Source organism: Panthera onca, chromosome F2, assembly GCF_046562875.1.
Source record: "Panthera onca isolate mPanOnc1 chromosome F2, mPanOnc1 haplotype 2, whole genome shotgun sequence".
NCBI lineage: Eukaryota > Metazoa > Chordata > Mammalia > Carnivora > Felidae > Panthera > Panthera onca.
The window spans coordinates 67,593,585-67,607,104 of record NC_138356.1 but is presented as its reverse complement, the minus strand read 5'-3'; the positions used below and the strand labels follow the sequence as shown (position 1 = coordinate 67,607,104).

Here is a 13,520-nt window from a genome sequence, read left to right as displayed (position 1 = left end):
CTATGTGTTTTTCTTTCAAGAAGAGATAATTGAAAAAAATTTTTACTAGCTTTTCTTAATGTGGGGTTTTTGCTTTTATAGACGACTTACAAGATGTAATAGAAAGAGCTGTCCAGATTGGTGTTAAAAAGGTAACATTTCATTTTTGTTACTCTTAAGTTTTTTTTAAGAAATTAAATTTTGGTTAAGGTACTACAGAATAGAAGAGAAAGAGCTCAGGCCACACTTGGCATTTTGGGATATGTATTGTCAGCAAGTAATATTAGCAAGTTAATGAAGTAAAATACCAAAATTTTCTGTTCACAACTATTCAAGTGATACAGACCTCATGCTTGGATCGTTCTTCCATGTGATCAGAAACATGGTAAATGGCAAAATCTCTTTGAAAAAAAATTTTAAGACCTATCTGAATTGCCAGGTTTGTCAAAATGCAACTCTTAATTTTATAATGTAATTTAGCATCTGTTAGAATTAAGTGATCATCAGAAACACATGTATCCTGGGGCACCTGGGTGCCTCATTTGGTGAAGCATCCAGCTCTTGATTTTGGCTCAGGTCTTGATCTCATGGTTCTGGAGTTAGAGCCCTACATCGGGCTCTGCACTGACAGCACAGAACCTGCTTGGGATTCTCTTCTCTCTCTCTCTCTCTCTCTCTCTCTCTCTCTCTCTCTCTCTCTCAAAATAAATAAACATTAAAAAAAAAAAATGTGTATCCTGTCACCACCTTTAGCTCTTATAGTATGGGTATACCATTTCAAAAACTGAGAGAACACTTTAATTTTTACAGTACTAATTTGATTATCAGGAAAATTCTATCTTTTAGAGAGTTCTAAGCAAATGAATATTAGCACTGTGTCAAATTCTTTGAATAGATACTTCTTTTTAATTAGTATTTTTTTAAAAATATCAAGCTATCCTTCCTCCTCCTCCAACACACACACACACACACACACACACACACACACACAAGAAATCGGGTGAAGTTCCATAGTATGGCATCAGGACACTTGGTGACTGTGGCTGCTAAGTTGAATAACCTGAGTTTTAAAAGATGACACTACTGGGGCACCTGGGTGGCTCAGTCAGTTGAGCGTCCGACTTCGGCTCAGGCCATGATCTCGCGGTTCGTGAGTTCAAGCCCCGCATCGGGCTCTGTGCTGACAGCTCAGAGCCTGGAGCCTGTTTCAGATTCTTTGTCCCCCTCTCTCTCCGCCCCACCCCTGCTTGTGCTCTGTCTCTCTCTTTCAGAAATGAATAAACATAAAAAAAATTAAAAGATGACACTGCTGACTCATGAGTTCTCAGTCCCAACTCGGAACGCTATAGCTCTCATTCACAAGTAATAAGAAAGGATAAAGGTTACAGCATTCCTCTCTCATGATGCAGTCATTCTGTGCTTGGCAGATCGCTGTATAAAATGCTTTTCTGCAAACTCTGAATACCAGGCTCCTGAATTTCCGCGCGTCGGCCATGAGTAGTTCAGTCTTAACATTTGTAAACACTCACACACACACACACGTAAGAATGACAGGAGTGGAATAACTTGGACATGCTTCCAAATTGAAATCTAACTTGGTGCCTTGCTGTTACGTTGTGACTGAAAGCACAGTGATCGTGGCACCGCTGGCTTCCAGCGCCGGCGCCATTCGTCGTCTGACAGTGATAATAACGCCTACTTGAGACTTGTGAGGGTGAACTAAAGCAGGAGTGCAGAGCACCTGCTATTGTACCTGCATGAAGTGAGCAGCCTGTATTTTGTGAAGTCTGTGGCAGAGGCCATCGGCCTAATGTCCTCAGTGTGAACTGGGAGAGGAAATTATGTCCTCTCGTCTTGTCCTTGCTTGTTGTTTTTCTAATCTCTTTGGGAAAGTTACAGATAAAAGGTAGAATTAATTAGCAACTATTTTACACAACTGAAATACTAAATGTGGGCACCTGGTCTTGTATTAAAGAATTAGGGAATGTTGGTAAACAGTAAAATTTTCCCAAAAGTTGAGGATTTAATTATGCCTATGCATTCCCTGAGTAAGATACTCAATGTCTGGTATATTAGAAGTCTAAGTTGCTTTATAAAAACGTCTGTTTGCCATTTGCATTTCCTCCTGTGTTTTATTGTTTTCTCTTTAGGCATACACCTAGAGTGAATTCTTCATTTTAGCTCAGGGAGGCACTTGAAGTGAGATGCTTAAAGAAATATACATCGGGGCACTTAAATCACTGCTCTAGAAGGATGTACACTTATCAGCACTGCCTCAGTGGCCACCGTCAACACACAGGCTCTTTGGTGACATTTTCCTTTTAATACAGTAGCAAAGACACTGTTCTGACTGCTGGTGGACCCTAAGGGCTATCCCTTTAGAATTGTGCTTTTCTGCTAAGAGCCATACATTTTCCTTACAAAGAAGTCATCAATATACATTAACCCAGAGATTGTCAGACTTTTGGTCTCAGAACCCATTCACATTCTTCACTATTATTGAAGACCCCAAAGAACTTTTGTTTTGGTTTTATCTGTTAATATATACTGTGTTAGACATTAAAACTAGGAAAAATTCAAAATATCTATTAACAATAAACCAATATATTACATAAGGAACATATTTTTAGGAAAAACAAATATTTTCCAACTCCCAAAAATGTAGTGACATGAATGGAATTGTTTTACCTTTTTTTTTTTTTTTTTTTAAAAAACATCTCGTCCCTTTCCTGTCTAGCTCTTAAGACTGCTGAACTTGGGTATGTGTTTTTTGCAGGCAGTCTGTTGTGACATTACACATCATGTAGCCTCTGGAATACTCCCTGCACACTTGTGACTGAGGGTGAAAAAGCAAATAGCATCTTTGGTATTATTTTGAAAATAGGTTTGACCTCACATATCCCCTGGATGTCCCAGGACTTCACTTAGAGAACTGTTGAATTAACAAACACTGTTGAATCTCTAACTTAGATTAACAGAATTCTAAATTCAGATGTATTTAGTCAGGCTTTCATAATGTGATCTCTGGGGGGGCGCCTGGGTGGCTCGGTCTGTTAAGCATAATGTGATCTCTGTCCTCTGTCATTCAATGTAAAACAGACATGAATACACTTTAATAGGAAGGAGTGACACATTCCGTGTTGGATGTATGCTTGTATGTGTGGAGAGGGGTGGTCAGGGACCACTCTACGTAGGAGGTGACCTTTCAGCCAAATTTTAAAGGAAGGTAAGTGTGTGACAGTCTTAGAGAGGAAAGCATTCTGGAAAAGCAGCAGGGAGGCGTGTTTAGGAAACTTGTTGATACTCTGTTAAAGTGGGCATGTTTTCTTTCTGTTTCAGTTTATGATCACAGGTGGAAATCTGCAGGACAGTAAAGAGGCACTGCATTTGGCACAAACAAATGGTATCCTCCTCTCACTTTGACCCTCTCCCCCCCATATGAATTAAGTTATTTTGAAGAAATCTTTCTATAACTGCCTCAGGTACAATACAACGGATCATGACGGGAAACAACAGGAAAACGGACTGAGTGTAACAGGGTGTGATTAAGATGAAAGGGTTCTGACACTGATATATCAGATGTTTGGTTAAATCCTCTCTCATCGTACTTAAGGATTATTTTAAGATTTCCTTAATGAGAATTAAGTTCACCAGGTATATAATTTAGTCTCCAGTATTCCTGATACAGGATTTTTGTGTGTATGCTGTAATGTGTTCAGGATGGGAGTTGCTTTTATTTTGCTTTTTTTAAACTTAAACTGTGAAGGATCATTTATTAAGTATGTATCATGCAGACCACGGTGTAAGGCCCCAGGAATGCAAGTAATAATGTATAATCCCTCAGATGCTCACTTTATGTTCCACGTTTTGCATTTATTTAAAATGCAAATCTATTTGGAATTGGTTCCAAAGGGAATCCTAGTTACACAAAACATCTCCTTTATCTGGCATTCATTTTACCTCACCTTTTTTTGGTTTTGTGTTTTGTCATACTTCATGTGCTAGACTTTGAAGAATTAGACATTCTATTTTATTTTTAAAAATACTGATTTACTTACTAAAGGCTATTTTGGGGGGTACCTGGGTGGCTCAGTAGGTTAAATTCCAGACTCTTGGTTTCAGCTCGGGTCATGGTCGCATGGTTCGTAGGTTTGAGCCCCATGTCGGGCTCCATGCTGATGGTTTGGAGCCTGCTTGGGAATCTCTCCCTCTCTCTCTGCCCCTCCCCTGCTTGCTCTTGCTCTCTTTCTTTCTCTCTCTCTCTAAATAAGTAAACAAAATATTTTTTTAAAAAGCTATCTTTTTGTGGCAATCTTTCTAAACTGCGTACTTCTCTTCAGGATCCACTGACACTTTTTCTTAATGATTAAGATAAAAATAACCATCTTCCCAGATGCCTTTGAGGTGTATAAGAATATTGTCTTCTATACTTTTTATCCCCAGAGAGATCTATTTTCAAAAGCTCTTGAATCTTCATTGTCAGCCCTCTTCACTCCCCCCTTCATGAACCTGTGTTCTCACTGTTTTAAAACCTCTGCCTCCTCTTATATGTAAACACCTGCAGGAGAGGCTGAGGAAGGCTCCCCACCTCTCACGTGGGTTCAGGTGCAAACCACTCAGAAGCCCTTTTTGACTTCACGTTGGTGTTTCGTGCAATTACAGTTATCAAGACATGGTCTGCAAATAAGTGAGCTTAATTTTTTATCAGATAAACAAATCTCCCTTCCACCTCCTTAACTCACCCTTTTTAAGCATGTTTAAATTTTAATTGTCATATTAACTATGTGAAACAAGATGGTCACATGAATAGTGAGTATAAAGATATAGTTAGGTTATGACACTTCATTCTGTAAGAAATTGTTTCATTTTCCATTCTGTTAGGCTGAGTAAATGCCAGGCTTTGGAAAGAGGTGAATTAATTATTTTTACCAATCTGTTAAGGCAATTTTCATATTCCTGTCCTGCTTTGCTAAGGTATTCCAAAAATTCTTATATGATTAACTTCATTCTGGCAGTTTGAATAGTTTATGGCTGTTATTAAAAATTAACCAGCTGCAAGTATTTGATCTGTCATTTTTACATGTTAAATATAATATAAAAAATACTTTGGAAATAATCCTAAGACATTATTTTGTGCTAGATATGTTTTTCAGTACAGTTGGATGTCATCCTACAAGATGTAATGAATTTGAAAAGAATGACCCTGATCTTTACCTAATGGAGTTGTTAAATCTCGCTGAAAACAATAAGGGGAAAGTTGTAGCAATAGGGGAGTGTGGACTTGGTAAGTGCCAACCTAGCCCTGTCAGACTGACTTCGAAAGTGATTGTTCCGTACAAGTTATGAGTAATTGTTGGTTCTGTTTTTATCTTTTAAAGATTTTGACCGACTACAGTTCTGTCCCAGAGATACTCAGCTCAAGTAAGGAACTTTATTGATTTCAGGAATTATTGTAAAATCTTAAGAGTGATTTTTTTTTTTTATATATATAGCTTTTATCAGTTCCGAATGTAGCTGGAGTAAGCATCAGGATTTTTTGTTAATCCCTTTGTATATCAAAAGTTAAGTGAAACAAATTCCATGCATACGTGCATGGAATTCATAAGGGATGGAAGCATATAGCTATTGGTTAACCGGCTAACTTAATTTTAGTGGTGGAAAAAAGGGATGAGTTTTACATAATAGAGACTTTTGTTGTTCTTTTTTTCACGAATGTATTCATGCATGCATCATTCCAATGAGATGATTTAAACTCAGTTGTGGGGGACACGATTTACGGGCAAGGGATATTAAAAAGAAATTATAGGATCAATCACCAAAGCTAGAAAAACTTATGTTACTCTTGCTGGGCATTGGATATTGTCAACTTAGAATATGAGAATCCTTTCATAGGAGCCACATGGAGAATGGTGGCTTCTGAGAAAACTCCAAAGCTCACAAGCCATGTAGACTTCCTACAACCCACTGCCTATACCTTTTAATTGGAGCTCCTATAAAGCACACTGGTGGATAGTGTTACTGGCTAAAAAGAAAAATAGACTTAAGACTTGAGCATTTTGTTACATTTCAGAAACAGTGTACTAATGATCAAGATAATTAAACATTAGAGTAAATCCTTTCATAATTAAAATAGTATGCACATAGCAGGATATGGTTTAGGCTTGAACGTAGATGCCAAGTGCCCAGGTATTAATCTGTACTAGGGAGTCTGAACTCCATTCGTTCAGTAAATGATTACCAAGTGCCTCCTCAGTATGAGACAAGGAAAGATAGGCTTGGTTCTGTGCCTTTATAGATAAGAGAAGACATAAATAATTAAAATAGGCTGGAAAATGCTATCAAAAAGGTGTAGGGCAGTAGGGCGGAAGGACTTTCCGGGGGAGTGAGGGAAGCCTTTGCCAATAAGGTGAGGAGATGTGAGTGAGGCCTCTTCCAGAGTAGATAAAGCTAAGGACAGACTGAAGTCTGGTATAAATTTTGAAGAGATGGGCAGTTCAATCTGAGATTTTTAAAAATTTTAAAACCTCAAATGATGTAGTAAAAAACCACACTAGCAGTTATCCTGTGTGGACCGTTGCTACGGAAAGAAATGCCCCGCCTTCCACCTGTGCTCCCATGGCTCCGGCTCTGCTCTGCTCACAGGCTCTGCTCTGCTCACAGCGGCTGTGCTAGTTTCAGTGCTCCCCGCCGTGGGTGCGCTGCAGCCCGCTACCCCTTCCCGCCCACACAGACTAGCCTCTGGGCTCTGCAGAGGCAGATGCCAAGTCTTACTACTCATGTTGTAGTTCCCATGGTGCCATGCACAGTACTCTCGGTACGTGGTAGGTACTCGGGAAATGTTCACCGAGTTTTTAATGAGGAGGAGAGGGTCCTTTTTGATTCCTGTAGAGTGGCATGGATATAAAGCTTATAATTCAGCTTTTACTGTTGGCTCTTTTCTCGGAAGAATTTAGATTTTGAGCTGTTATTTGATACCATCCTGGAGACTTAACCAGTGTATGACTTGTTTTTGTTTTTTGTGTAAAAATGCAGTCAGGAAAAAGATCTATGAGAAGAGAAAAGTAGAAAATGGTGTGATAGATTACTAGGCAAGACAAAACTAATGTGCGGTAGACACGGTGTCTAAAAAATAGTGTCTGAGAAATAATGGTAAGTAAAGGCAGTATATAACGGTGTTTGAAAGTAGTTATCTTTGGAATCAACAGCTTTGGGCTGGAATCACAACTGCCATTGGTGGCTGTATGTCTCTTTGTAAATCTCAATTTCTTCATCGTTCCACCTACTTTTCTTAACATCTGGTATGTAAGGCCCAGAGTAACATGCCTGGCACAAAGTAAGTGTTCAATAAATTGTGGCAGTTGTGTTATTCTTAGAAATATTTTCATCCTAAAGAAAATACTGGCTGTTCTTTTTCTTTGGGGTTTTTGGAAAGTATTTTTTAAAAAGAAAAAAAATCAGAAAACAAGGGAAAGGCTGATTCCATCCTGGAAGGGTTACCCTTTAAGCATTCCCTGCATTTTCAGTTTCTCTGCCACGGGCCATATTCTCTTTTCTTGTTGTAAGTTTAGAGCTTGGTTCACTTGAGTGGGAAGAATTTGCTTTGGGATTTTTCTTGGGGCTTTAAAATATTAACACTGTGCAAAAAAGAAATCCGACATCAGACAGGATTTAAAAAAATCGTTTGGGGATTTAGGGGACCTCAGAGAGGAGAGATTGAGGCTGTCCTTGCCATCAGCCAGTCCAGAGGAGGGATCGCCACCGTGGGTTAAGGTACACTGTGGTAATGCTTTGGGTGCTCTGGAGTTGCCTCAGTCGTGACTACTAACAGCCGCTATTCTGAAGCTGACCTTTCCAAGGTCAAGCTGACCTGTACTTGATTGTTGACCCTAAAATGTAAGAAGCAGTATTACAATTAGAAGCAATTACAGTTTCACTAAAATGAGCAAATCTAACACAGGTAAACAGCGGTTTTCATATATGAGCTAAGAAAAAAATAATAAAAGCAGAGATGTCTCTTGAAAGGTGCCAGTTCCTGCCCTTTAACTTATGCTATTTTTAGTTACCGTGGCTTTTTTTTTTTCTTTACAGACAATAGTTTAACGTCAAGCACCAGCTATTCTCAATATATGTCACTAGGAATAATTGGCCTCCTTAAGACACCTACCTAGTTTGAACGCATGGACCTTTCTTTTCTCATATTATGCAAAATTCTGTAGGCACCCTGCTTGAGCATCTATTATTTTCATAGTTTGTACTTTTGCCTGTTTTGTGATAGGCTTATTCCCAAGGTGATCATTAGATTCTGTAAATCTGTGGCTTGGTTGTGTGGCTTTGTACATGGAGTTTTGTGTGAAAGAAATGATCCATGTAGAGTGGTGAACACAAAGGGTATGTGGTGTGTAGCCAGAAGCCAGATACATGGTCAAGTTTATATAATGACTGGAGCACACTTACTTGCTGACACTTGTATTACGTTAAACGTTATGGAAACAGTGACTTTTCTTTTAAGATTTCATTTGTTTCCTACCCTGCGAAATTTTAGCACTTTGTTAAACTATTTTTGCTTTTTCTAGCCCAGCAGAATCTGAAAAGGTGATTTAAAAACCTGAACACAGTGGGAGCATTTGGGTAGCTCAGTCAGTTAAGCATCCAAATCTTGCTTTCGGCTCAGGTCACGATCTCACAGTTTGAAGGTTCAAGCCCCACAACGGGCTCTGCGCTGATGGTGCAAAGCCTGCTTGGGATTCTCTGTCTCCCTTTCTCTCTGCCCCTCCCCTGCTTGTTCTCTTTCTCTCCCCCTCAAAATAAATATACATTTAAAATAAGTAAATAAACACCTAAACATTGGGTAATAAAGACAAAGAACACCAAGTTTATGAAAACTAAGAAGTACATTTCTATTTCTAATTTTAAAATTTAGCATTTTCAGGGCACCTGGGTGGCTCAGTCAGTTAAGCGTCCAACTCTTGGTTTCAGCTCAGGTCATGATCTCATGCTTCACGAGTTCAAGCCCTGTATCAGGCTCTGTGCTGACAGTGCAGAGCCTGCTTAGGATTCATTCATTCTCCCTCTCCCTACTCTCTGTCCCCCTCTCTCCTTCTTCCTCCCTTCCTCCCTTCCTCCCTCCCTCTCTCAAAGATAAATCAATAAACTTCAAAAAAAAAAAAAAATGAAAAAAAATTGAGCATTTTCAAGAGTACAAAGGGGTACTTCAGGAAAATGGTTGTCCTTACACTTCAAGGAGACAAGACAGCGGAAAATATAGCAAAAGAGATTTAAGTGAAACACAGGGAAATTATTCCCTAAAATCAAGGCACCTAGAAGAGGTAAACTCCTGTAGGAAATAAGGCACTTATTATCTGTAATTCCTGGGTTTTATTTTAACTGCATGACCGTTAATGAGAACTAGTGAGCACTGTGCTGAGTGAGAAAACATAGGACAGCCCGCCCCATTATATCTCGCTCTTATGCTATAGGACCAGGAAAAAAGGCTTCTTTGAATACAACTTGGGTCGTTTCGGCCGGACCCGGACTTAGAGACTGAAGTTCTGATCACACTGTGTTCTGTGATCTTGGATGAAGTCCTAAATCCACTGACACCAGCTCTTGTCCTATTCTAGGGTTATTTTGTGGATCAAATGAGATAATGGTATGTGGTACTTGAAAAACCTTTTTCTAAAGTACTCTTCAAACATTTAGGGCTGCCATTTTATCATGTAATTTTCAGATCTTTGAAAAACAGTGTTTTAGTTTTTTTGTGTATATTTAATACATCCTTGTGTTTAGTGGTAATAATTTCTTGTATAACAGCACATGGAAAACACGGAGCACAAAGCTTTGCCTGGCCTCTTGCTGGAGCGAATGGATTCCCACTGGTGGTGCTCAGCCCGCTCTCCAGGCAAGAGGCTGGTGGTATATTCACCACCAACACATGCTGCAGGGAAGGGGTCCCACAGGTGATGGGAGGGTGTCTGCTTCATTTGCTGGGGTTTGGTGGAAAAGCTAGTTAAAAGTATATTTGAGGGAACAGCTCCCATCACTGTAGACTTAAACGTTATAGCTCTTTATTTCTAGTGATCAAGAAAGTGCTAATTTACCTAGAAGTTATAATGGAAAGCTAACACATTAAAAAAAAATTTTTATTTATCATTTTTGAGAGAGAGAAAGCATGTGAGTGGGAAAGGGGCAGACAGAGAGGGGGGGTTGGGGGGATAGAGGATCCGAAGCAGGCCTTGTGCTGACAGCAGAGAGCCTGATGCAGGGCTCGAACTCACAAACCGTGAGATCATGACCTGGGCGGAAGCCAGATGCTTAACCAACTGAGCCACCCAGGGTCTCCACTAACAGACATTTTTTGAAAATGATTTTGTAATCCCAGAAAATGAAGTATTCCTTTCAGGAAGATGTATGTGATAATTATCAATGCCTCTGGCTAAGCCAGCTGTATTTTAAACATCTGAGTTCACTACTTCTGTCCTGTAATCTCCTAGATAATAAAAGTCCTTTAAAAAAATTATTTTTCTTATGCTAAAATAAAATTCACGAAATTTTTTTGGCATTATGCAGATATTTTGAAAAACAGTTTGAACTGGCAGAACAAACAAAATTACCAATGTTTCTTCACTGTCGGAACTCACATGCTGAATTTTTGGGTGAGTTAGAGCTAAAATCTCCTTTAGAATTAAAGAATTTTGCAGAAATTAGCAAAGTATTTGCCAAAAGTTGTTTGTTTTTAATTTACAGACATAATGAAAAGAAACAGAGATCGGTGTGTAGGTGGAGTGGTAAGTAGAAGAGTTGTTTTTAATAAAGGAGGCACAGAAGCTTCTTTGTTAGTCCTGTTGGCTTCTAAAGGAATCCAGATATCAGCAGTAAAGCTATTAAGCTTCTTCCCTCTCTTGTTGAGGTACATAAATTTACTATTAAATCTATGGGCCAGATGTAATACAGACCTAAATCACACCGATTTAATTACATTTATTTTGTCCAAAGTACAAGAATGATCAAGAATTCCGCTCACAAGAAAACCCCATGAATTTACTCCTATATTTTAATAGCATGGGTGACCATTCTTTTTCTCTGCCTCTTCCATCAGCATTCTTCAGTGTTCTTCAATTTAAATTCTGAGCAAAATATAAACTAATCTTAATATCTTGAAACATTTTAATATTCACCTCAGGTTTGCCTTCTTAATTTGTCAACTGTATTCACTTAGCACTCTGATTATAGACTCCTCCTTTCTGGAATCTGCTTGTACTCTGTAAACACTTCTGTGTGGTCATTTCAACCACTAGTCTTGAGACAGTTTCCATAAACAGTATCTGCCCACCACTTAGCTCAGGTATCCATAGCAGTGTTCCTTAAATCTTTTTTCGATCATGGGCTCTTTGGAAAATCTGCCTCCAAAAAATGCTCAGATGTACAAATTTTCACCTGTGATTTTAGGAGATTCACTCATCTCCAGCAAAAAGGCTGTTATCCAGGTATATAAAATCAATTATACTACACCAACTAAAGAAAGAGGAAATGGCACTGAGCACTTACTGTTTGCCCACATATGCTGCTTTGATAGCTTCATCTGTATTCTCTCAGGTTTTTAGCCTCTGCTTCATGTCGTGTACTGCTGGTGATAATGTTTTCTATGTTGCTGTTGATATTACTGCGCACGTTTTTATCTATAGTTTACCGACTCTAATTTATCCTTTGGGAACTGAGAGAGGCTTAGAGGCTTTCATTAATGGGGGGATTAATGGCTCTACCTCTTTGCCCATTTGCTTCATTTCTAAATAAGAAGTTACTTAGCAAATCCAAACCTAAATGTTTGATTTTATCAAAAAAAGAGATTGTCAAGGGGCGCCTGGCTGGCTCTGTCAGTAGAACGTGCAACTCTTGATCTTGGGGTTTTAAGTTCAAGCCCCACATTGAGTGTAGAGATTACTTAAGAATAAAAGCTTTAAAAAAAAGATTGCCAAATAAAAAAAAAAAACGAATTTTCTGCAATGGTTTATGAGGAGTTATATTTAAAATTACTTTGATATTAAGGGAGGATATATTTTCTAGTCAGCTAGAGATGCTGAGAGGAGAATAAACCCTTTTGGGCAGCTGTGTAATGCAGTTTTATTTTTCAGAAACATGTATCCATAGTGGATTCTGACTCTGGTGCTGTAGTAACAGATTAATGACATTACTTGTTGGTGTATTTAAAGTGTAACTTATTGTTTAGATTACATAGATATATATCCAAAGTATGAAAGACTATGCTTTCTTCCTTACATCTTTGAAGGAGAACAACACCATCTTCCTTTTTGCCTACTGAGCTCTGTTCATCTCACAGTTCAGTTTTGTAGTTACATTCTCGCAACACTTTCTAGATCTCCTTAAAATTTCTTCTAAAAGTCATTTCTGGAAAAAAGTATCCTCTAACATAATAAAAACTCAACATTTTAAGATTTATTTTACATGGTTTTGTCACATTTCTAACTTTTCTTCATGCTTTTGCCTAAGAGTGTGGCTCCCACGTCCATTCCCCATTCCTGAAGGTACTGCGGAGCCACCAGCACAGCCACAGAGAGAGTCTGGGCAGCCACGTCCCCTCGTGCCTCACCTCTTTGGAGATGGTGACCCATTATAATTGTGAGATTCGAATTGAAAATAAAAATTGTAGGGGCCACCACATCCGAAACCCTCTGACCCAAAAAACAAAAACAAAAAAAACAAACCCCTATGCACCTACACTTTTCCTTAGAAAGTCTTATTAATGTTATTTAGGATTTTTAAAGAAAGAGCGATTATTAAATAAAATTACACCTGTATGTTCTAGGTGCATTCGTTTGATGGTACCAAGGAAGCAGCAGCTGCCTTGATGGACTTGGATCTCTATATAGGATTTAATGGTTGGTAGGTCCTTAAGTTTGTTTTATATTAAGTAGATTCCTTGTTTTACAGTGAATTGCTGATAAAGATTTAAATTTTTTATTTAAATGTATTTATCACCTGGATCTTGGCTTGTGAATTTCAGTAATTATACAAGAAATTAAACTACATTACTCCTGCAAGTTATAGGGATGCCTGGCTTACTTGGTGGGTGGAGCATGCGACTCTCGATCTTGGGGTGGTGAGTTCAAACCCCGTGTTGGGCATAGAGCCTACTTAAGTTAAAAAAAAAAAAAAGTTAAAGGTTATAAACTACTAACCCTGTATTACAGTCATGGACACCAATTTTGTACTGAGATCAGCAGCTAGCTTTCTCTGGCAATGCCATTTATGCTTAGGTCATTTTATCACTTTAAAGTATATGTGTTCGCAGCATTGTGCATGCAAGTGATGTCTGATGTGGGGAGAGTCATACTATGACATCATTTTATGTACCTCTATAGGCCAGGAAACTCACAGAAGCTAAGGACCCGGTATAAAGTACTCCTAGTATGAGAACCAGTGTTCTCTGGCCCCGCACTCAGCCTTTCTGCTGGTACAGCATACCAAGCCTCACAAACCCAACATAGTCAGCTAGCACTGCTGGATCCCTGGCTTTCCCTCTTCAG

General features: G+C 38.8%; 1 protein-coding gene across 9 annotated transcripts in view; it reads left to right on the top strand.

Annotated features, from left to right (window-relative positions):
• TATDN1 (TatD DNase domain containing 1) overlaps positions 1-13,520 on the top strand; it is a 44,856-nt gene that overhangs the window by 12,557 nt on the left and 18,779 nt on the right. For 2 of the 9 annotated variants that reach the window (XM_060611285.3, XM_078441697.2), the window contains exons 3-9: positions 82-131; positions 3,319-3,382; positions 5,120-5,263; positions 5,358-5,400; positions 10,546-10,631; positions 10,723-10,763; positions 12,800-12,876. In XM_060611285.3, coding sequence (XP_060467268.2) covers positions 82-131; positions 3,319-3,382; positions 5,120-5,263; positions 5,358-5,400; positions 10,546-10,631; positions 10,723-10,763; positions 12,800-12,876 — 505 coding nt within the window. Of the gene's footprint in view, positions 1-81; positions 132-3,318; positions 3,383-3,473; positions 3,521-5,119; positions 5,264-5,357; positions 5,401-9,789; positions 9,936-10,545; positions 10,632-10,722; positions 10,764-12,799; positions 12,877-13,520 lie in introns of those variants that run through there. The other 7 variants (XR_013553498.2, XM_060611288.3, XM_078441698.2 and 4 more) reach the window with 7 other exon arrangements.